The sequence below is a fragment of the Amblyraja radiata genome, chromosome 25 (genome assembly GCF_010909765.2).
Source record: "Amblyraja radiata isolate CabotCenter1 chromosome 25, sAmbRad1.1.pri, whole genome shotgun sequence".
NCBI classification, from domain to species: Eukaryota; Metazoa; Chordata; class Chondrichthyes; order Rajiformes; family Rajidae; genus Amblyraja; species Amblyraja radiata.
The window spans coordinates 31,404,497-31,429,274 of record NC_045980.1 but is presented as its reverse complement, the minus strand read 5'-3'; the positions used below and the strand labels follow the sequence as shown (position 1 = coordinate 31,429,274).

Genomic DNA, 24,778 nt, shown 5'->3' with positions numbered 1-24,778 from the left:
GTCTGTTCAATTTGATAAAAATCCCAGTGATAATCATGGACACCCCTCTGGGCCTCTCAATGCCCATTGACAGCTTCCATAGCCGTCTGTCACAATGAATTCCACAGATTCACCACCTTCTGACTACAGAAATTCCTCATCATCTCCTTACGAAAGGTACGTCCTTTTATTCAAGGCTGTGCCTTCTGGTCCTAGACTCACCCACTAGTGGAAACATCCTCTTCATATTTACTCATTCTAGGCCTTTCCCTGTAAGTTTCAGTGAGGTCACCCCTCATTCTTCAAACCTCCAGTGAATACAGGCCTAGAGCCATCAAATGGTGGTCATACATTAACCCATTCATCGCTGGGATCATTCTCATAACCCTCCTCTGGACTCTCCAACCCTCCTCAGATATGGGGCCCAATTCCACTCTTCTCATTTGATATGAATTGTCCCAGGTCAGTGCAAGGAGACGTACTAGTAGAAACACTAGTAAGGAGCATGAATAGGCCAACAATGAACCATTGTGGGCTCCACCTTTCCTTGGTCACCAGTGCCGATTCAGCTTTGAACCTTTCCTTCTCCTGACTCTCAGGCTGAAGAACGGTCTCAACCCGAAACGTGAAACATTGCCTATGTCCTTTGCTCCATAGATGCTGCTGCACCCGCTGAGTTTCTCCAGCATTTTTGTGTACCTTCGATTTTCCAGCATCTGCAGTTCCTTCTTAAACAACATGCTGCTTGATCCACTGAGTTACTCCAGCATTTTGTGTCTACCTTCAGTGTAAACCAGCATCTGCATGTCCTTCCTATGGTAGGAGTAGGGTATTTTGGAATAAAATAGCCTATGGACTAAGGACATCATTCCTGTGCCAGTAATTTTCACAAGACATGATGATGCAGAACTGGAAAGGGTTATGAACAATCTAAAACACTAATATTGTTGCCATTCCCTCAAATATTGACTGTTCTCAACATGTTTATATCCTTTGTGCAAAGTTCATAAATTAACCACCTGTAATGCTTCCAACTTCTCAAGCATAACACCAGGTCATCTTAAATGTCCTTATTCATTATGACGCCGGATACCATTCCGTCCTTTAACTCCCTGCAAAAAAAGCCGATCAGTACCATTCTCCTCTCTCCTTATTCCCCTCTCCTTAGTTTAGTTTAGAGTTACAGCATGGAAACAACCCTTCGGCCCACTGTGTCCATGCCGACCAATGATCACCCATTCACTAGTTCTATGTTATTCCAATTTTGCATTCTACAAACTATGGGTAATTTACAGAAGCCAATTTACCTACAAACCCGCACATCTTTGGAATGTGGGAGGAACCCAGAGCACCTGGAGAAAACCCATGCGGTCACAGGGAGAATGTACAAACTCCATGCAGACAGCACCAGTAGTTGGGATCGAACCCTGGTGTCTGGCGCTATAAAGCAGTAACTCTACCGCTGCGTCACTGTGCCCCACATTCTGCGCACAAATACCCATCGACTATTCTGTTTGATTCTTCGGCCACATACCTACTGTCGGTGGGAATTTACAATAACCAATAAACCTACTAAAGGTGGGAGGAAACCAGAGCAGCCTGCAGAGATCCATATAATCACAAGAAGAGCAAGTAAACTCTGCAGAGGAAGCATTCAAAGTCAGGAATCAACTTGCATTGTTAGGCTGAGGCAGTGGCACTAACTCCGCCACCCTAAACATGCCGAAGTTCACTTATTTCTTCCTTTCACCTTCCCCTGTATAGAATCAAGAGTGTTTAATTGTCATAGGTACCAACAGCAGAATAATGGGGATCTTACTTGCAGTAGCATAATATGCCTGGGAACACAATACATGTAGATTTGGCATGTCTCCAACAACTCGTACACACTTCTACAAATACACCGTAGAAAGCATTGTGTCAGGTTACATCCTAGCTTGGTTTGGGAACAGTTGTGGCCAAGGCTGTAAGAAATTGCAGAGAGTTGTGGATGTAACCCAGTCCATCACACAGACCCACCATTGACTCCGTCTACACTTCACGCTGCCTAGGGAAAGCAGCCAACATAATCTGAGACCTTTCCCACAACTCAGGTCATTCCATCCTTTTCCTGCTCCTGTTAGACAGAAGATGCAAAAGCTTGAAAGCACGCACCATTCGACTCGGAAACAGCCTCTTCTCCCCTATTATCAAATTCTGAGCGGTCCTTACATAAGCTCTCATTTATCCAACCTACTTCATTGAGGACATTGGAATTTTTTTCTCTGGAATTGTTACGCTTCAACGCAGAGAACCATATTCTACACTCTGTATCTTTCTCTTCGCTCTACCATTTATACTTGAATTTAGTATTCATGTCATTCATGGTATTATCTAATTTCTTTGGTTAGCATGTGAGCAGAAAGCTTTTCACTGTTCCTCGATACATGTGACAATAATAAACCTAAACCTAAATAATATATAGTAATAAAATATGTCAATAAATTATTTACTACCGTGCAACAGGTAATAGTACGTGCAAAAACGCAGTGTTACCTAGGACAACCCATAGACGTCCATAGTTAAGGTTAGTGTTGTGTAGTGCTCGCTGAATAAATACCTAAAGTGAATCTGTGTAAACTAGCTTTTGACATTATCTGAAGAGAATGGATGAGAAAAGTTTTTCTGCTAACCTGACCCACATATCCTCTTGATACAAAGCAAAGCAAATGAATCATTCATTGAAGCTGCTGGTGAGACATCGTTCATGCAAAATGGCTAATGCATTTGCTTACTTAACAGAAGATGTTACATCACAGTAATTGTTTTGGAGATGATTCAATGTGAAAAGTACCACATTAATTCCATTAATAGTATTTCAATAGAGTTCTGACTACTAAAATGGAACACAGAGCATTAAGTTTAGTGTTATAAATGATTTATTCTCATGAAGGGTGGGTTGCCAAACTCTTATCTCTTAAATATTTCAACATGTTTGATGCCTACTCTGTTTTGAGTCCAGTTACTGCTCAGCATTGGTCTAACACTGTGAGGAATATGATTGATAATTTAAAAAAACCCAATTGTAGATGCTGGAAATCTGAAATAAAAAACGAAAATGCTGGAAACACTCAGCAGGTCAGGCAGCATCCGTGGACAGAGAAGCTGTGATAATGTTTCAGGTCAATTTTTTGGGTGGCTCAGGTAGAATCACTGCCTCACAGCACCAGAGAACCAAGATTTAATCCTGATCTCAGGTGCTGTCTGTATGGAGTTTCACAGCCAGGCTAGTAAAATGAGAAGAACTAAGTTAGAAGAAGGGTTCTGACCAGAATTGTCGTCTATTCCTTTTCTACAGCAGTTAGAAAGTTTCAAAGACCAGAGAACCAGTACCACTCATTACTATTTGGGGTCAAAATAGTGTGTTACTGTGTGCTTGATATTATACATACAGTAACAGGGTTAAATCTGTAAGATAATGACAACGGCATTAATGCACATGCAGATAAAGGCGGAGAAATCGACTGAGGGAGGTGAATGTGACCTGGCTAAACAGTACAGCGCAGGAACAGTACATCACAGGGTCACAATGTCTGTGTCGAACATGATGCCAAGTTAAACTAACCTCCTCTGCCTGCACATGATCCATATCCCTCCATTCCGTGCACATTCATGTGCCTATCTAAACGCCTCTTAAACACCACTATCAGATCTGTCTCCACCACAACCCCTGGCATCACTCTCTGTGTAAAAAAGCTTGCCCCGCACATCTCCTTTAAATTTTGCCCCTATCGCCTTAAACCTATGCCCTCTAGTCTTTGAAAATCCACTCAGGGAAAAATGTTCTGCCTCTCTGCCCTATCAATGCCTCACATTATTTTATATAATTCTATCAATTCATAGAGCATGGCAAAAAGTCCCTTCAGCCCAACTCGTCCATGCTGGCCAAGATGCCCCTTCTAAGCTAAAACCATTTACCCGCATTCAGCCCATACTGTATCCGTCTGAACAGTTCCTATCTATGTACCTATCCAAGTGTCCTTTAAGCGTTGGAGGCGGCACCAAAGACCCAGGTTTGATCCTGACTGGAATTTGTACATTCTCCCTGTGACCTGCGGGGTTTTCTCTGGGACCTCCAGTTTCCTCCAGTTTCATCCTGCACTGCAAAAACATACAGGTTAATTGGCTTGGTATAAATGTAAATTGTCCCTAGTGGTGATCACTAGTTGACGTGGGCTCGGTGAGCCGAGGCGCCTGTTTCCATGCTGTATCTCCAAACTAAACATCTGGTTCTAGATTCCCCTGCTCTGGATAAAACTCCCCTCAGCCTCTGACACTCCAGAAAGTCTGTCCAACCTCTCCCTGCAGCTAAGATAGCTGAGTTAGCTGGTGCTCTTAAAGAAACCAAATCTGAGGAAGGACATTATTGCCATAGAGGGAGTGCAGAGAAGGTTCACCAGACTGATTCCTGGGATGTCAGGACTGTCTTATGAAGAAAGACTGGATAGACTTGGTTTATACTCTCTAGAATTTAGGAGATTGAGAGGGGATCTTATAGAAACTTACAAAATTCTTAAGGGGTTGGACAGGCTAGATGCAGGAAGATTGCTCCCGATGTTGGGGAAGTCCAGGACAAGGGGTCACAGCTTAAGGATAAGGGGGAAATCCTTTGAAACCGAGATGAGAAGAACTTTTTTCACACAGAGAGTGGTGAATCTCTGGAACTCCCTGCCACAGAGGGTAGTCGAGGCCAGTTCATTGGCTATATTTAAGAGGGAGTTAGATGTGGCCCTTGTGGCTAAGGGGATCAGAGGGTATGGAGAGAAGGCAGGTACGGGATACTGAGTTGGATGATCAGCCATGATCATATTGAATGGCGGTGCAGGCTCGAAGGGCCGAATGGCCTACTCCTGCACCTAATATCTATGTTTCTATGTTTCTATAGCAGTCAGAGGATATGGTGAGAAGGCAGGAACGAGGTACTGAATGTGGATAATCAGCCATGATCACAGTGAATCACATGATCACTGGCTAGAAGGACCGAATTGCCTACTCCTGCATCTATAGTTTATTGTCTTTTGTCTATTGCCTAAAACCACCTAATCCAGGCAGCGTTCTGGTAAAGCGTTGCCTAATCTGCCGATTGTTGCCAGCATTTTGTGTTTAATTGCTTTCACCCTGCTGACATTAACTCTAACCCTTTTCCCCAGCCGGACGGCGCCACTCTCCAGCTCCAAGCTCCCGAGCTCCTGCTACCCAACACCAGCCTGCTGCTACACAGCCTCCCCAAGCAAGTACGTATCTCCCGCGGGGTGGGGAATGAGGTGAGGCGAATGGGGGGCGCGCGAGGGAAGGCTTGACCAGCTGTGCGGGGATCGGACACGATGCCAACGCTCAGGAAAGAAAGTCAGATCAATGGACGAATTACTGAAGGGAGATGGGAGGGAGCTGGAGGCAGGTGGAGGACATTTCAGAACGCGTTCATAAGTTATAGGAGCAGAATTTGGCCATTCAGTCCACCGAGCATTCTCCCCCATTCAATCATTGTTGATCTATCTTTCCCTCTCAACCCTATTCTCCTGCCTTCTCCCCATAACCCCTGACACCCTATAATGTACTAATCAAGAATCTGTCAATCTCCACCTTAAAAATTCCCATGACTTGGCTTCCACAACCTTCTGCGGCAATGAATACCAGAGATTCACTACCCTCTGACTAAAGAAATTCCTCCTCATGAATGAGCCGCTGAAAGTCTAGCAGCCGAGGCGATCTCACAATCTTGTGCAGCAGCTCTAAGCGAAGCAATGGCTTGATTAGTATGGACGTCAAAGGATGGCGGAGATGACTCGATGGGCCGAATGGCCTAAATCTGCTCCTATGTCTTGTGGTCTTCTGGCCGCAAGTGGTGCTTACGCCACTGCACAGTTTCCAGCAAACTATGGGACGATCAGGAAATCTGTGCAGAAAAACATAAACACAGAGTATGATAAAAATAGCAACAGGAGTAATCCATCCAGCCTATGATCAGCCATTGACTAAGATCGTGGCTGAGTTTTTAGTGTTGAGGTCCTGGGAAAGTTCTCCTTTGTTAATTGGGCAGGTAGAGCTGCTGCCTCACACTGCCAGAGACCCGGGTTCGATTCTGACCTTGGGTGCTGTCTGTGTGGAGTTTGGACTTGTTACCTGTGACCGTGTGGGTTTCCCCCGGGTGCTCTGGTTTCCTATCACATCCCAAAGACGTGTGGTTTTGTATTTGGCCGTGGTCAATTGCCCTAAGTGTGTCGGGAGTGAACGAGTAAGTGTGATAACATAGAACTAGTGTGAACAGGTGATCGATGGACGGCGTGAAATCGGTGAGCTGAGCAACCGGCAGAAACCCACTCGGTCACAGGGAGAACGCGCAAACACCACACACAAAGTACCCGAGGTCAGGATCGAAGCCGGGTCTCTTGTGCTGCTAGGCAGCAGCTCTACCTCTTTGTACAGACGTGTATTTTGAGGGAAAGGTTTCCTTCCTCGATCATTGGTGACCTTCATTTTGGTGCTCTTCCTACTGACATTATTGGAGAGCAGTGGACCTGTTGGATTGACATTGTTTTTGTCTCCTTGTTTACAGGTGGCCCTGCAACCTATAGACCAAGTCAGGGATCAACTCCCAGATACCCCGAGCAGAAGCCAAGTAAGAGCGACCCCCCCCCGTCCCGTCCCTTCCCTCTCCCGCCCATCATTCCGCATTCTCCCTAGTCTTCATCTCGGTCCATCGATCGGCAGTGAAGAAAGAAAGACTTCCCTCTTGTGTGTTTTCTGTCTTTGACAGCAGTGGGCTCCCCGGCCCTGTCACATTCCGTGCCCAGTCAGCCCCCCCCAACAGTCGACTTGGGATACGTGGCAGCGAAGGAAGAGAGAGGCGTCAGGCAATCCAGCCAGTTTGCTGCACCCAGCGGCAGCCCCCCACTGCCTCCCTCCCACCAACAGCAACAGCAGGATGAAGAGGATGAGGAGGCTTACGATTCGGATGAACCCAGTAAGTAATCCTTGGGAAGTCCAAAGGGGCTTTATTAGTGTAATTTGGTTTGGTTTAGTTTAGTTTAGTAAAGACATCAAAGGTTACGGCGAGAAGGCAGAAGAATGGAGTTGAGAGGGAAAATTAGATCAGGTATGATCAAATGGCGGGGTTGACTTGATGGGTCGAATGGCCTAATTCAGCTCCCATGGCTTATGGTCTTAGTATTGAATACAATATGAAACATAAGTGCCTATGTTATCTGTGAAATGACAGCAGTAGCACCAGAGGAGATGTATCAGAGTTGTGATGTGGTGATGTGACATTTATGAGAAGAGATTATGGATTTTAAAGCAAAATAAGAGTGATTGACGAGAGAGCTCATTTCACCCTGACATTAGCGATTGTTGGCTCAGATGGTCTTGGTTGTGTTCACAGCGACACTGGGAGCACTGGAGTTCAGTCTGATATATGACCAGGTCAACAACGCTCTGCACTGCACCATCGTAAGAGCAAAGGTGAGCTGGCATGACTCATTTCACTTCAAATTCCCCCTTTCTCTTATACTTCCGTGATCAAGTACAGAGTGAGGATTCCAAAGATATCAAATCAATTTCTAGTCAATCAAGAGAATAAAAGTCAGCATTTATTCTTTATCAGAAACGACAATGGAAGCAGAATTCATTTGATTCAATTATTCAATTCAATTCAATGATGCAATGTTATTCTACTGTCAAATGTATCCTGGTACAGTGAGATTCTTTGTTTTTGCATACGATACACAAAGCGTGCAAAGAGTCGCCACGCATTTGGTGCTGACAAAATGACAAAGTACTCATTAAAGTCCCAATGGTCCATCTTTGTTCTTGGCACCCTCCACCGCCGCCCCCCCCAATCCCGCCAGGTCCCTCTTCGTACTCGGCGGTCCACCGTGGCTCATCATCAGCTCGACGCCTATCGCCCTCAAATGCTTCACCAGCGAGCTGCCCCTCCCCTCTCCCTGCCCTTCAGTCTTCATGCCCCTGGGGGGATAAAGCCATCCAGAAACTAACATTGCGGTAAAGATACAGGGGGACTGATCATGGTACAGCATTCAACAGCACTTTCTGTGACAACAGGTAATAGGGCAGCACAATCAAGGACCAGTCTCACCCCGGATACTCCCTCTTCTCCCCTCTCCGATCAGGCAAGAGGTACAGAAGTGTGAAAACGCACATCTCCAGATTCAGGGACAATTTCTTCCCAGTTGTTATCGGGCAACTGAACCATCCTATCACCAACTAGAGAGCGGTTCTGACCTACCATCTACCTCGTTGGAGACGCTCGGACTATCATTAATCGGACAAAACAATATTCCCTTTATTCTGTTTCTGTACAGTGTGGATGCCTTGATTGTAATCATGTACCGTTTTCCCGCTGACTGGATAGCATACAATTAAAAAACACAATACACAGGTAATATATAATAAACAACAATTCAATATATTAATAATCTCTAAATTGGTGCAGAAAAGCCTTAATTCCTTCATGCAACCAAAGTCAGTTCACAGTTCAAAGTTGAGGTTAGTATTCTTCAACCTAAAAAAGACGCGCAAAGTGCTGGAGTAATTCAACAGGTCAGGCAGCATCTCTAGAGAACATGGATAGGCGACATTTCGGGTCGATACCCTTCAGGTCATCACCTATCCATGATCTCCAAAGAAGCTGTCTGACCCACTGATTTACTCCAGCACTTTGTGTTTCTTTTCTTGTAAACCAGCATCTGCAGTTCTTGTTTCTCCGGTGCTCATGGTTTTTAAACTTCTGAACCCTCTTCCCAACGGTAGGAGTAAAATGAAAGTGTGGCCACTGTGGTGTGGGTCTTCGTTGATCCTGGCTGCCTTTTTGAGGCAGCGCCTCCTAAAGATCCCTTAGATGGTGGGGAGGTCAGTGCCCGTGAATGGTCAACCAACATTTAATTCAAATTATTATGAAGTCAAAGCAGATCTTCTACTGGAGGCAGTGACCTCCCCAACAATATTTACCTGTGGTAATTTTGTGAGATTCAGTTCATATACTAATTGGACATCTATGACTTCCATCCTCCAGGGGCTGAAACCTATGGATTCTAATGGCTTAGCTGATCCGTATGTGAAAGTTCATCTCCTGCCTGGAGCCAGCAAGGTAAGATGTCCCCGTTAGATTGTGAGTCGACCATTCATGACATCCTCCATTGCCGCTGCAGAGTTGAGACTTTGTCTGTTTTCTGACCACTGAAATATAAGGGAAGTTCCTATATCATATGATACTATATCTTATAACATAGGATGGGCATTTGACAGCACTGGGCTTGTACTCGCTGGAGTTGGAGTTGGAGTTAGAAGGATGTGGGGCGGACCTCATTGAAACTTACCAAATAGTGATAGACCTAGATAGAGTGGATGTGGAGAGGATGTTTCCACTAGTGGGAGAGTCCAGGACCAGAGAAAGGAGATGAGGAGGAGTTTATTTAGTCAGAGGGTAGTGAATCTGTGGAATTGATTGCTACAGACAGCTCTACTGCTTCGCCAGCGTGTGACATGCTAAGGTTTGCATGAGGAGTCTGCACAATAGTTTTTATTGTCATATCAAGGTGTAGAGGGCAGGAACATACCAGTGAAGGTAGTTGAGGCAGGTACAATGACAACATTTAAAAGACATTTGGATAAGTACATGGATAGGGAAGGTTTAGATGGATATGGACCAAACGCAGGCAGGTGGAACTAGTCTAATGGGACATCTTGGTCAGCTGTAGGGGCTGCTCCATGTGGTTTGACTCTATAACACTCGGGACGATGACCTAATGAATTGAATGAGCTAACACCTAATCTGTTGATGCTTCAAACACACAGTCGAACAAGCTGCGCACAAAGACTCTGCGCAACACTCGAAACCCAGTGTGGAACGAGCGGCTAACGTACCATGGAATCATCGAGGATGACATGCTGAGGAAGACTCTCAGGTGAGAAGCATGGCTGCATCCCCCACCCTGAGTCAATGGGTCCCCGGCAATCACCCACTGCCTTTCACCCTGCGTAAGAGCAGAAGAAATAGCACCAGGAGAAGGCCATTCAGCTCTTCACGTCTGCTTTCCCATTGAATGCGAACATGGTCAGTTGTATGTCTCATTTAGTTTAGAGATACAGTGCGGAAACAGGCCCTTCGGCCCACTGAGTCAATGCCGACCAGCGATCACCCCGTTCACCAGCACTGTCCTACACACTAGGGGCAATTTACAATTTTACAGAAGCCAATTAACCTACAAACCTGTACGTCTTTGGAGTGTGGAAGGAAACTGGAACATCCGGAGAAAACCCACATGGTCACAGGGAGAACGTACAAACCCCATACAGAGAGCACCCGTAGTCAGGATTTAACCCAGGTCTCTGGCATTGTAAGGTAGCAACTCTAGATATAAGGTGAGAAGGGAAAGAAAAAAAGAAAGAAAAGGGGAGCAAGTAAGTGGTGGTCATACAGAGAGTGGTGGGTATATGAAACAGGTGGCCAGAGGAAGCTCGAGAAATGGGGACAATTACAACATTGAAAAGGCATTTGGACAGATGCATGGATAGAAAAGGTTTGGAGGGTTATCAGCTAAACGCAGGCAGATTGGACTTGGTCAAGAGAGAATCTTGGTCGGCCAAAGGACCTTTTTGTGCCACATAACTGTATGTCTCTTAAAACATAGAAAAATATTACAATGGTAAAACAATGTAAAACAATGTAAATATTATTGTTAATCTGCAGGAAGTTGGTTACAATGCTTCAATAGCTATCATTCCTAATAAAATATTTAATTGTGAGAAAGCACTTTTCAGATTGTGAAAGAGGAATGCAAATTGCTTATTATAATCCCTCCAGGGTGATATGGTAAACAGTCTTATAATATTGGAACAAATTGCAACTGTTATAAGGTGTGGCTGATAGTCAATATTGTATTGCCGCTACATTGTTCCTCGTTTTGCTCCCACGTGCTAACACACTTACAAAAACAAGTACATGTAGTTAAATTAATTAATTGGGACCTAGGAAACATTGGGAGGATATAGATCAGGCCCGCAATGTCTGTGCCGAACATAATAACAAATTAAGTTAATTCCTTCTGCCTGCACATGATCCATATTCCAACATTCCCTGCATATTTGTGTGCCTGTCTAAAAGCTTCTTACACACCACTATCGCATCTGCCTCCATCAGCACCTGTAGTAGCACATACCAGGCTCCTACCATTCTTAGTTTAATTTGTGGGTCAAGGAAAGAGCGTTCACGTGGCGGCCCTTCTTTCCGTCAATCTTTCCACCACTACGCACAAGAAGCGCAAGACACCATTGTATGTAGATGCCGAGAAGTGCGTTCAGCTCTGGCTGAACAATTTCTAATCTTGTGATGTGGACTCGATAAGAAGAAGTTTAGTTTAGAGATACAGTGCAGAAACATGGACCTTTGACCTGCCGGGTCCGCGCTGACCAGAGATTCCTGCACTGTACTACACACTGGGGACAATTTATAATCTTTACCAAAGCCAATTAACTTACAAACCTGTACGTCTTTGGATTGTAAGCTACCTCATGATCCCCGGAGATGCTGCCTGACCTGCTGAGTTACTCCAGCACTTTGTTGTTTTTGGTAAAGCAGCATCTGCGATTCCTTGTATCTACATTTCAGCTCACATCTTTGGGTCAGGACTGATGCAACAATCTTCTGATTCAGAAGAAGCTCCAGCTAAAACTGAATTATAGCAGTGCTGGTAGGGAGGCTGTAAAGGCAGGAGAAAGTGTTTCTCCTAATGTGGAATCAGAGTGTTACAGAGAATCATCTCAGTATGTCTTGTGTCAGATTTTGTTTGATAGTGCTGCTGCAAAGTACTTTGGAACATTTTACTGCAGAGACGGTAGGAGGCACAGTGGTGCAGCGGTTGAGCTGCTGCCTTACAGCACCTGAGACCCGGGTACGATCCTGACTACAGGTGCTGTCTGTATGGAGTTTGTACATTCTCCTTGTGACCGCGTGGGTTTTCTCCAAGTGCCCTGGTTTCCTCCCACACTCCAAAGATGTACAGGTTTCTATGTTAATTAGGCATCTGTAAATTGCCCCTAGTGTGTAGGATGCGAGAGTGGGATAACATAGAACTAGTGTACTGGGTGATCGTTGGTCAGCGTGGACTCAGTGGGCAAAAGGGCCTGTTTCCACGCTGTATCTCTAAACTAAACAATACTTTCAAAAAACATTTGGTTAGATATAGGTATAGGAAGGGTTTGGAGGGAAATGGGCCAAATGCAGGCAGATGGGACAAACCCAGAATACCAACTTAGTCGGCATGGACAAGATGGGATGAAAGGCCCGTTTCAATGCTGTATTATATAACTCTAAAACTCTATCGATCTAAGGCACCACATAAATTCTCAAATTCACCTGGACCATTTCCGACATCTCCCTACCGTTTCTAGACCTCACCATCTCCATCGCAGGTAACAGACTACTAACTGACATCCACTACAAACCCACTGATTCCCATGGCTATCTGGACTACACTTCTTCCCACCCTGCTTCCTGTAAGGACTCTATCCCCTACTCCCAATTCCTCCGTCTACGCCGCATCTGCACCCAGGATGAGGTGTTCCAAACCAGGGCATCAGAGATGTCCTCATTCTTTAGGGAATGGTGGTTCCCCTCTTCGACTATAGATGAGGCTCTCACCAGGGTCTCCTATTTAAAATCATTGACTCTGTTCTTAATGCCCCACAGCCTGTCTGTCTGGAAGCATCGTCTGAAATGTGCAATGACTTCCTGCACTTTTTTATTAATAAGGTTGTTTCCATAAGGGCTCTCATTTCAGCTCCTGCCTCTGACCCCTCTGTTTCTGTCCCATGCCTGGTGGTATTGGATAAGTTTGTGCCTGTGACATTGTCGCGTTTAGAGGATGTGGTTAGCCATATTAAGCCATCGGGTTCCCCTTGTGATGCTGTCCCTCCTCATCTTTTTAAAGAGGTTTTCCCCAGTATAGGGCAGTCGGTTCTTGCCATTATCAACAGCAGCTTGTGTTCTGGGGTTGTCCCCGTAAGTTTTAAACATGCAGTAGTGCAACCACTACTTAAGAAACCTGGCCTGGATCAAACTGTTCTGGCCAATTTTAGACCGATCTCCAAGTTGCCTTTTATTTCTAAAATTCTGGAGAAAGTTGTTTATGCTCAGCTAAAACTCTTCTTGGACGAGCATAATATTCGGGAGGTTTTCCAGTCTGGGTTTAAAACTATGCTTAGCACAGAGTCAGCATTGCTAAGGGTTTTTAATGACATCCTCCTAGCTAATGATTCTGGTGATTATGTGGTTCTTGTCCTGCTGGACCTATCTGCCGCCTTTGATACAGTGGACCATGGTATCTTAGTATCTCGGTTACAGCACCTAGTGGGCATTTGTGGCAGTGCCCTGGAATGGTTCAGGTCTTATCTGGCAGACAGAACTATGTGTGTAAGCCTTGCTGGTTTTGAATCCTCCTCCGCTCCTCTGTCATATGGGGTTCCACAGGGCTCAATTTTAGGGCCCTTGCTTTTCTCACTGTATTTACTTCCTCTGGGTTCCATTCTTAGAAAGCATGGCATCTCTTTTCATTGTTATGCTGATGATAGCCAACTATATATGCCGCTGAGGAAGGAAGATGCTTTCTCTGTCAAATCACTTCTTTTATGTCTTGATGACATTAAATCCTGGATGGCCCTAAACCTTCTAGGTTTTAATGAAAAGAAGACAGAGGTGATAGTGTTTGGTCCCAATGGCTGCCGTGAACCTCCCCCTGTTGACTTGGGTCCCCTGGCACTGTATGTGAAGCCAACAGTTTTGAACTTGGGTTTTAAGATGGACAGTGATTTTAAATTAGATCATCAAATAGGCGCGGTAGTTAAGTCCAGCTTCTTTCATTTAAAGCAGCTGGCAAAGGTGAAGCCCATTCTTGAGCGGCAGCATTTTGAAACAGTAATCCATGCCTTCATCACGTCTAGGCTGGATTACTGTAACGCACTCTATTTTGGAGTTACTCGATCTTCCCTGGCTCGTCTCCAGTTGGTTCAGAATGCTGCTGCTCGCCTTTTAACTTGAACTCGAAAGAGGGAGCACATAACGCCAATTCTGGCCTCCCTCCACTGGCTGCCGGTGTACTTTCGAGTTCATTTTAAGATTATTTTATTTGTTTTTAAATCTTTAAATGGTCTCGCCCTGCCTTACCTCTCTGAGCTGCTTCATCCCTACGCTTCTGCCCGGTGCCTCAGGTCAGCTGATCAGCTGCTCCTGGAGGTACCGAGGTCTAAGCGGAAGCTCAGAGGGGATAGAGCCTTCTATGTTGCTGCTCCGACATTATGGAACACTCTGCCGTTGCACATCAGACAGGCCCCCTCATTGTCCATCTTTAAAACCAGTCTTAAAACCCTTTTCTATTCCTTGGCTTTTGACCCTGCATGAGACTTTGCTCCTGTTTTTGTGTTTTTAATGTTTTTTATTGTTTTTACTCTCTTTTTTAATGTGTTTATTGTCTTGTAATAATTTTTTGTTCATGATTAGTCATGTACAGCACTTTGTTGCAACAGTGGTTGTTTTTAAAGTGCTCTATAAATAAATAAAGTTAAAGTAAGTTATAATCCCGTAGCTCTGCTCTCACTCCCCATCCCCCCACTCGTAACAAGGACAGAGTCCCCCTTGTCCTCACCTTCCACCCTACCAGCCGTCACAACAGATAATCCTCCGACATTTTCGCCACCTCCAACGGGATCCCACCACTGGCCACATCTTCACATCTCCTCCCCTGTCGGCTTTTCGCAGAGACCGTTCCCTCTGTAACTCGTCCCTTCCCACCCAAACCTTGTTGCTTTACCTCCCCCCTCGACTTCATCCAAGGACCCAAGCAGTCTTTCCAGGTGAGGCAGAGGTTCACCTGCACCTCCTCCAACCTCATCTAATGCATCCGCTGTTCCAGGTGTCAACTGCTCTACATCAGTGAGACCAAGCGTAGGCTTGGCGATCGCTTCGACAACACCTCCGCACAGTTCGCAATAACCAACCTGATCTCCAGGTGGCTCAACACTTCAACTCCCCCTCCCATTCCAAATCCGACCTTTCTGTCCCGGGTCTCCTCCATGGCCAGAGTGAGTCCCACTGCAAATTGGAGGAGCAGCACCTCATATTTTGCTTGGGTAGTTTACACTCCAGAGGTATGAATATTGACTTCTCCAATTTCAGGAAGTCCTTGCTTTCTCCCTCCTTCCCCTCCCCTTCCCAGCTCTCCCATTGCCTATTGTCACCACCTCTTCCTTTCTTTTTCCCACCACCCCCCACATCAGTCTGAAGAAGGGTATTGACCCGAATCGTCGCCTATTGCTTCACCCACTCACCCGCTGAGGCTATTCCTGCCTCACCCGCTGAGTTTCTCCAGCATTTTTGTCTACCTTCGATTTTTCCTGCATCTGCAGTTCTTTCTTAAACATAAATTCACATTATTGTTGTTAACCTGACTTGCTCTTTTTCCAATCCAGGATCTCTGTCCTGGATGAGGACAAATTTGGTCACAATGAATTCATTGGAGAGACCAGGGTTTCTCTGAAAAAACTCAAGCCTAATCAAGTAAAGAACTTCAACATCTGCCTGGAGAGAGTGGTGCCGGTAATGGTCTCTTTGTGATTATTATTCGGGGTCCTAGCTGTTTGGGATAGTTGAAGCTTTGACTCTTCTTCATAGCTGCAACCCAGTCAGCTTCAGGAAGCCTCAATGCTTATTATTGTGTGCACGCACCTATAGAATGTCCAGAAAGTGGCACAAACAAGAGTTACATTGGTGCAGCGGGTAAAGTGATAAACAGTGCCGACAGTGCAGATAACATGCCGCATATTCATTTATTCGCTCATTCAGAGGCTGTTAAAAAAAGCAGGGGCAGGTGGAGGTTCTCTCAGTTAATCCCCATTCCACAGCCACTTGAATAAGAGTGGGACATCCTGATACATAGACAGTAAAACTGGCATGATAGGAATGTATTTTAATTGCATTTGAACCAACCCTCTTGCTGCATTTCACCTGGTCCTTTAACATAATGTGAATATTTCCACAGGTTAAGCGAGGTTCTACGGCCGGCTCCTCACGAGGAATGTCACTTTACGAGGATGAGGTAAACCTTGCATCGTTGCTTTATCAGGCGTTGTTCACTTTTAATGAGATGGGAAAGGTGTGAGGTGTCAACCTCCTCCCATTGGGAGCCTAAAGCTTCTTGTTGGTCTGGTGCAGTCTCCCACATAGTTCCTCAGGTACCACTCACTGTTCAATATTTGTGCTGGAGTTTGTCACGTAGATGCTCAGGCACTGGTCAGACCGCATTTGGAGTATTATAGGTAGTTTTGGGCCACATATCTGAGGAAAGATGTGCTGGCTTTGCAAAGGGTCCAGAAGAGGTTTACGAGAATTATCTCAGGAATGATTGGGTTAACGTATGATTTTACTTCGGAGTCACGTGAGTGACTACGTGAAGAACCCCGCCAGGACGCATGCGTGGCATATCGCTACACGCATTGCAACGAGTCACAGCAGGGGGAACGACGTTCCCCTTAGCGGCAGAATTTGAAAGCCGGGAACAGCAGGTAAGGAGACTCTGCGTTCCTTCCACTTACCTTACAATACAATACAAATTTATTGTCATTTGAGCCTCAGTGAGACTCAAACAAAATTTCGTTTACACAGCCATACAAACAGACAATGTCCTACAGACATACACACAATTAAATTCACACAAACATCCATCACAGTGAACCCACTGTGATGGAAGGCAAAGTCTTTTCTCTCCCCTGCTCTCAATGTCTCTCGCGATGTCCAAGCCGCAGGCGGGTGATGATAAGTCCCACGGCCATTTTAGGCCACGCGGGGCGATTTACGGCCCCGCTCCTGGTCTGAAAGTACAAGGTTGGAACCCCCACGGGCGCTGGAATGTCCCATGGCCATGAAGCCGCGCCAGGTGATGTATGGTCCCGCTCCGGGTCGTTCCAACCCCGCGACACGGGCTGGAGAGGTCGCGTTGCGGGAGCTCCGGGAAGCGGTCTCTCTCCCCCCGGACCCGGGAGCTCCCGATGTCCCAGTCCACCGGACCTGCGGCTGCGTTGCTGGAGCCTCCGAGCCCCAGGAGTCGAGTCGCAGCAGCAAGTCATCACCGCTCCCCACGCTCCGAGGCCGGCCAGCCCCACGATGGTGAGTAGTCCGCAGCTCCGCAGTCTCCCGAGCCCCCGGGTCGTTCAGGTTGGAGGCCGCTCCACGGTGCTAGGCCCCAACGACAACGGAGACCCGACAGGGAAAAGGTCGGATCTCCCAGACAGGGAAGAGGTTTAAATTAGTTTCCCCCTGCCCCCCCTCGCCCCCCACATATACACATTTAAAACTAGTATTAAAAAACACCAAACACTACATTTAACTAGACAAAAAATAAAAAAGACAGACAGGCTGTAGGGGCCGCTGCAACGGGTTAGTCGCGCCGCCCACTCAGGTGGAGACATGGACCAGATCCACGAAGGCTGCGAGAAAGCTGGCGGGGGAGAACCGCGGAGTTGCGGGCAGCCAGCAGCAGCAGCCAACGGCACGCCAATCTCCCGTATTGGGAACAGCTGTGCCCGACTTCGCTCCCGCACCGGCAACGGCCGGGCGGTAGAGCGAAGCAAAAAACTAACAGTCGTTGACTCCGATGAGTCCGACTCTGAATAGCCGCGAGCGGCCAGTGCCCGTGAGCATTGGGGCCGGTTGGAGTGGCTAGGAGCGGGGAACAAGAGCAACCGCGATGGCCAGTGCCCGTGAGCATTGGAGCCGGTTGGAGCGGCTGCAGGAACTGGAGCAGGAGCGACTTCAGGAGCAGCCGCGACGGCCAGTGCCCGTGAGCATTGGAGCCGGTTGGAGCGGCTGCAGGAACTGAAGCAGGAGCGACTTCAGGAGCAGCCGCGACGGCCAGTGCCCGTGAGCATTGGAGCCGGTTGGAGCGGCTGCAGGAACTGGAGCAACCGCGAGTGGCCAGTGCCCGAGAGCATTGGAGCCAGTTGGAGCGGCTGTTGGAGCAAATACTCCAAAGTGACAGGCTCCGGGAGATGGAGACTAGTCACAGTGGGCAGCTAGTAAGTCCTACAGCAGTACCTCTTGTAGGGCTGCACAGTGTTTCTCCCTCATCAGAGGGGAGTACAGGGGGTCAATTCTGGGCTGACCATGAAGAGGGGTGCAGAACATACCCCTAGTGCACATGGGGTGCAAGAAAACCTATTGGATATGGTGTCCCAGTTTATTCAACCCGACCAAACTGGCCAAAACCTGGAACCTAAAATAGCTGCAAGTATCGACTACTTGTCATTCAACCAGCTATAAGGAAAGGCATTATTGGACACCACAGCAAGACACTTACCACCAGGGAACTGCAAAACACTGAATGTTCCCAGTGTCAACCAGTCTATTTGAAAACATGTCGGAGCCTCAATCAGAGCCAGGGACTTGAAACTACAGAAAGTTCTGAAAGTCCTAACAGCGGGAATTACGATTTTCGCCCGCACAATAAACGAAAAAGACATGACACAAGATCACCAGGATGCACTGGCTTTATTTTGCAACTACCAATAAGAGTAAACAGCATTAGGAAGAAGTGCCATCCAACCGGCTTTAGACCCTAATTTGCCGAAAAAGTAACAAACCTACCAATAGTAACCATGGAGGTAGGTGGGTCTGGTTCCTTACGAGGTTGGTGGAAGATTACAATTCTATCTGGATGCATGGAATAAATTAACTACCGACACTTATATTTTCAGAAGTATAGGGTTATACCATAGAATTTATACAAAAACATAATCCTCCAGATCAGCATGTACCGAACCGAATGTTTATGCTTACAGGCAAAGAAAAATCAAAAGCGCATGCTGAACTACAGTGGCCATATAAAAAAGGAGTAATGGAGGAAACCCAACACGAATCACAGGAATTCGAGTCCAAAATCTTTATCATAAACAAGATGGTGGTTGCCGCATCATCATAGATTTGACTCATTTGAATACTTTCGTACTATATATTCATTACTAGATGGAAACCTTTGTTACTGCTAAGCAATTGATTTCCTAGGTTACTACATGGCAAGCATCGTTTAAAAGATGCTTACTATACAGTACCCATTAGAGGTGACCACAGATGTTATTTAACACAATGGATCATCTGGGGTTCACCCTTAACACAGTTCACATGTCAGTGACTTTGCCGAAAGAAAAGGTTACAGCCTTCATGGAGGCTTGCAGAAAAATCATTGACATCACAAAACCATCCATCAGACTGGTAGCAAGAATAATTGGCATTATAGTGGCTGCGTTTCCAGCCACACAAATCGGACCTTTACATTATCAAAAATTACAGAGGGCTAAAATACGAGCACTCAAAAATTATGGTGGTCATTTTGACAGACCAATGAAGCTACCAACAGAGGCCATAATGGAACTAAAATGGTGGAAAGGTAACATTAGGCATTGTTCCAATCCAAACATTATCAGCTACCCGTCTATGGAACTACAAACTGATGCCAGTGCACTTGGATGAGGTGCTACCAATTCCATCTCCAGCTGTGGGGGAGATGGAATGCACAGGAGGCATCATTATTACAAACACTGGGCATAAACTACCTGGGAATGTTAAGTGCATTCCATGGCCTTAAGTCATATCGTTCTGGGTTATATCACCAGCATGTTAGACTACAAATTGACAACACCACCGTGGTAGCATATATCACCCATATTGGTGGAAACAAATCGACATTATGTGACAATCTGGCCAACACAATTTGGCAATAGTGTATCCAGAGAGAGATATTTGGATATCAGCTACCTACTTACCAGGTAAACTAAATTTAGTGGCAGACAACAGGTCACGCAAATTCAATGAAAACACTGAATGGATGTTGGATAAAAATATATTTGCTGAAATTACAGCACGGTATGGAACACCAGATATCGACCTATTCGCATCCAGGCTCACACCAGCTATCGAATTATGTTCATGGGAACCAGAACCTGGGACAGTGGCAACAGATGCATTTTCGCTGCATTGGGGGATTGTTTATTTATGCATTCCCTCCTTTCTGCCTCATCAGTCGGGTTTTTAGGAATATACAGCAAGACTCCGCGTCTGGTATTTTGATAGTACCCGATTGGCCTACTCAACCATGGGTCCCGGTGATACTCGACATGGCATTAGAACCATGCATCACCATCCATCATAGACCTAATTTACTGGTTCATCCCACAACAAGGGGAAGTTACCCATGTCATAATTATATAAACCTATTAATTTGTAGAGTTTGAAAGCACCTCTACGACACCTGGGACTGACGGACCGAACAGTGGATATTATTTCAGCGGCCCACAGACAGTCCACCAAAAAACAGTACTTGGTGTCATCAAGAAATGGGAAGTACTGTCACAACAATAAACATCACCCACAGATCTATGAACATCCCGTCTGTTCTGGAATTCCTGGCAAGCCTCCATTACGATGAGAGGCTCAGTCATAGTGCCATCAACTGCGCCAGAAGTGCTCTGTCAACATACCTGTGGCAAGGAACAGAGCGGCATTCTGTTGGGACACACCCTGGTAACCAAACTCATGAGGGGCATTTTTAATGTTAATCCCCCAAGAACCAGGTACTCCCAAATATGGGATGTGAGCATTGTACTGACCATGTTAAGAAACTGGTCTCCAGCTACAGCTCTGTCCCTACAGAAACTGACTATGAAAACAGTCATGCTGATGGCCTTGGTCACAGCACAAAGGGTCCAGTCACTACAGAAACTAAGGCTGGACAACATGACTATTTCATCTGGAAATTTAACTTTTCACATCAATGAATTAGTCAAACAAAACAGACAGGGGTCAGCAGGCCTAAAAACGGAATTCAGGGCATACCCGACAGATGATCGTCTCTGTATTGTAACACACTTACTATTATATATGGAGTATACTAAGATCATCAGAGGGAAAGAATTGTCACTTTTAATCAGCTACAAACAGCCACTCAAAACAGTGACAGTCCAGACCATCTCTAGATGGTTAAAACAGGTCCTAATAAAGGCTGGAGTAGACACTAGCATTTTTAAATCTCACTCCACCAGGGCTGCAGCTACATCGGCAGCTATGAAGTTGGATGTTCCTATGGACCAAATCCTCAAGACAGCAGGATGGTCAATGGAGAAATCTTTCCAACAATTTTATAACAAACCAGTCATTGAACCTGGAACATTTGCAGAAACAATTTTAAGTTCTGTAATATAATTTACGCCATAAATAGGGGCTATAATTTAGTGTTAATATATTTATCGTTTGGTTTTCAATATCGTATTGATGTCTAATGATGTTAACACTATTCTCCCCATAATCAAGGCAGACGTGATGCATGGACTCGTTTCCACGGCATGAAATCACAGAGCTTTAAAATCTTCACGTAGTCACTCACGTGACTCCGAAGTAAAATAGTAAGATTAAACGAGAACTTACAAGTTTGAAGTTTGATCGTTATTTTATGAGGAGTAACGTTGAGGGATTACGTGCCCTCCGCTCCCACCCTTGATCATATACTCAACTGGTATCTCTTCTCTAATCTTACTATGTTTAGTCATTACAGTTATCTGTGATTTCACACCGCTGCTTTGAAGAATGACACGCATGCGTCCTGGCGGGGTTTTTCACGTAATCCCTCAACGTTACTCCTCATAAAATAACGATCAAACTTCAAACTGGTAAGTTCTCGTTTAATCATTAGGGACAATTTACAATTTACGGAAGACAATTGACCTACAAACCTGTACATCTTTTGAGTGTGGGAGGAAACCGGAGCACCTGGTAACCCACACCGTCACAGGGAAAACATACAAACACCGTACAGACAGCAACCGTGGTCAGGATTGAACCCGGATCTCTCTGGCGCTATGAGGCAGCAACGCTACTGCTGTGCTACTGTGCTGCCCACGGTGGTACAATATATTGGTATGGTCACAATATTATGTACCGTTCTTGGTGCTCTGCTATACGAACAGGTGCAAAATAGATTTACAAGGATGAAACAAGTTCTGCAGACTTTGAGCGTTAAATAGGTTAAATAAGCTTGGTCTTTTTTCGCTGGAGTTTAGGAGGCTGAGGAGTGAGCTTATATGGGCGGCTCGGTAGCACAGTGGCAGAGTGTTTGATCCTGACTCCAGGTGTTTGTCTGAATGGAGTTTGTACCTTCTCCCCGTGAGCTATGTGGGTTTTCTCCGGGTGCTCTGCTTTCCTCCCATATCCCAAAGACGTACAGGTTTGTACATTAATTGGCGTGGTAAAATTGTAAATTGGCATCGTTTGTGTAGAATAGTATTAATGAGCGGGGATTGCTGGTCAGCATGGACTTGGTGGACCGAAAGGCCTGTTTCCACTAAACTAAACTAAACCTATAGAGGAATTTAAAACCACGAGGGCCATAGATTCGGTGAACAGCCACAGTCTATTACCCATATGGTGGAGTCAAATACTAGAGGGCATAGATAAGATGAGAAGCGGGGGGAGATTTAAAAGAGGCGGGGGGGGGGGTGGCAGGGGTGGGGGGAGAGTCAACGCTTTCACATAGAGGGTGGTGTCTGCATGAAATGAGCGGCCAGAGGAAGTGACGATAGGCGGGCACGACGCAACGTTTAAAAGACACAGACAGTACATGGATAGGAAGGTTTGGAGGGATATGGACCGTGGGACTAGCTCAGTTAGGCAATCAAGTTGGCATGGATGAGTTGGGCAGGAGGGTATGCAATGTATACTGTTGCACAGCTGTATAGCTCTATGAATAATGGGACCTGTTTTCCAGACAGCTCGCACTGACATACTCTCTGCCCTCTCTCTACAGGCTGAGTATGGTGCTGAAACGGAAGAGCGGGGCCGAATCCTCATCTCGCTCCTGTACAGCAGTCAGCAGGGCGGCCTGATCGTGGGAATTATACGCTGCGTTCATTTGGCTGCCATGGATGCCAATGGATACTCTGACCCCTTTGTCAAAATGTATGCAAACCTCTCGCTGTTTGCTACTTGCTGACCCTTTATCGTGTGGCAAGGAACCGTCTCTTTCAAAACAGGGTGGCTGGTTTCTTGTGTAGAAAGGAACTGCAGATGCTGGTTTATACTGAAGATAAACACAAAGTGCAACACAGTAACTCAGCGGGTCAGGCAGCATCTCTGGAGATAAAGGATGGGTGATGTTTCAAGGGACCCGACCCGAAATGTCACCCATCCTTTTTCTCCAGAGATGGTGCTGGACCCACAGAGTTATTGCAACAATTTGTGTGTGGTTTCTTCCCTGTTCTGCTGACAAATATCAATTTAGTTTAGTTTACTAAACCGAGGCCTCAGCTCCCAAAGTGTCTTGTTTTGCTCCCTTAGACTGCTGAATTTTCTCCCTGGAATGCTGGTTCTGCTTCCTCAAAGCGCCAGATTTGCTCTCTCAAAGCATTGATATTGCTTTCATGGAGAGTTGTTCTATGCAACGATATGAGAAAAATATTTGATATATGCAGCAAACAGGCACAGTGGTAGAGTCGCTCCCTTACAGCGCCAGAGACCCAGGTTCGATCTTGACAATGCGTAGTGTCTGTACGGAGTTTGTACGTTCCCTCTGTGACTGCGCAGCGACCACGTGCTCCGCTTTGTTCCCACATCCCAAAAACATGCAGGTTTGTAGGTTAATTAGCTTCTGAAAATTGCACCTGGTGTATAAGACAAAGTTCGTCTACTAGTAATCAGTGGTCAGCACGGAATCTGTGGGTCAAAGGGCCTGTTTCCACCCTGTATGGCATAACCTAAAACTAAACACGTTCCAAAAATGCGCTTATTTGTAGATTAATTGGCTTCTGTAAATTGCCCCTAGTGTATAGGATATGAAAGTGGAATAACATAGAACAAGTGTATGGGTGATCAATGGTCGGTTTCGCCTCTATGGGCGAAGAGCCCGTTTCCACACTGTATCTCTAAACTAAACTAATATGAAAAACAATTATATATTAACCTCTATCTTTTACCTGGGAGTTTCTTCCATTGGCAGGATTTATTTCATGACAAGTGGCATTCATTTGGTGTTCATTTACCATCATGTTCCATTTCTCTATTGCTATCGGACTGTTGGGTAAATAGTGATGACTGTCTGCAGTGAACAAGGCAGCTGAGCAGAAAATGTTTCCATCACGGTTACTTGCAAGGTTTATCCTCAGTCTCTCATTTTAGTTGAATTGTTCACGCCGTTCAGCTTTCTTTTTTTTTCCTGAACAAGGAGCTTTTATTGCATAATCACGGTTACAAAGTACTGCAAAGATCAAAACTGCCCAGCAGTTTTCAAAGATCATCGATCATAAAATTACAACATTATCATCTATATCGACATCTCCCCCCACCCCTCTGGTCCTTCAGAGTCCCTGTGGACATCGCATTTTCTCTCTCCAGGGACATATGGACACGGACGTAGACCTGGACCTGGAAGGGGGGCAAGAATTCGACTCAGGAAGAACCCTCGACTGCCCGCTGCCTGGACCCTTGAATGGCTATCTTGTCCATGCCCAGGAACAGTCCGGGTTTCCTCTGTCCATCAGTCATTATCCTGGACAGATTTAATGGAATATACATTGGTTACACTAAGGGGATAGAGAAAGTACAGTTGTGGCACGGTGGAGCAACGGTCGTGTTGCTGCATTACAGCGCCAGAGACCTGGGTTCAATCCTGACTATGGGTGCTGTCTGTTTGAAGTTTGTACGCTCTCCCTGTGA

The 24,778-nt window shown here is 45.8% G+C and overlaps 1 protein-coding gene across 3 annotated transcripts in view; it reads left to right on the top strand.

Annotated features, from left to right (window-relative positions):
• Positions 1–24,778, top strand: part of LOC116987584 (rabphilin-3A-like) — a 124,405-nt gene that overhangs the window by 88,428 nt on the left and 11,199 nt on the right. For all 3 annotated transcript variants that reach the window (XM_033043738.1, XM_033043739.1, XM_033043737.1), the window contains 9 exons: positions 5,169–5,252; positions 6,575–6,637; positions 6,776–6,982; positions 7,400–7,479; positions 9,050–9,124; positions 9,832–9,941; positions 15,499–15,625; positions 16,068–16,124; positions 22,875–23,026. In XM_033043738.1, coding sequence (XP_032899629.1) covers positions 5,169–5,252; positions 6,575–6,637; positions 6,776–6,982; positions 7,400–7,479; positions 9,050–9,124; positions 9,832–9,941; positions 15,499–15,625; positions 16,068–16,124; positions 22,875–23,026 — 955 coding nt within the window. The remainder of the gene's footprint in view (positions 1–5,168; positions 5,253–6,574; positions 6,638–6,775; positions 6,983–7,399; positions 7,480–9,049; positions 9,125–9,831; positions 9,942–15,498; positions 15,626–16,067; positions 16,125–22,874; positions 23,027–24,778) is intronic.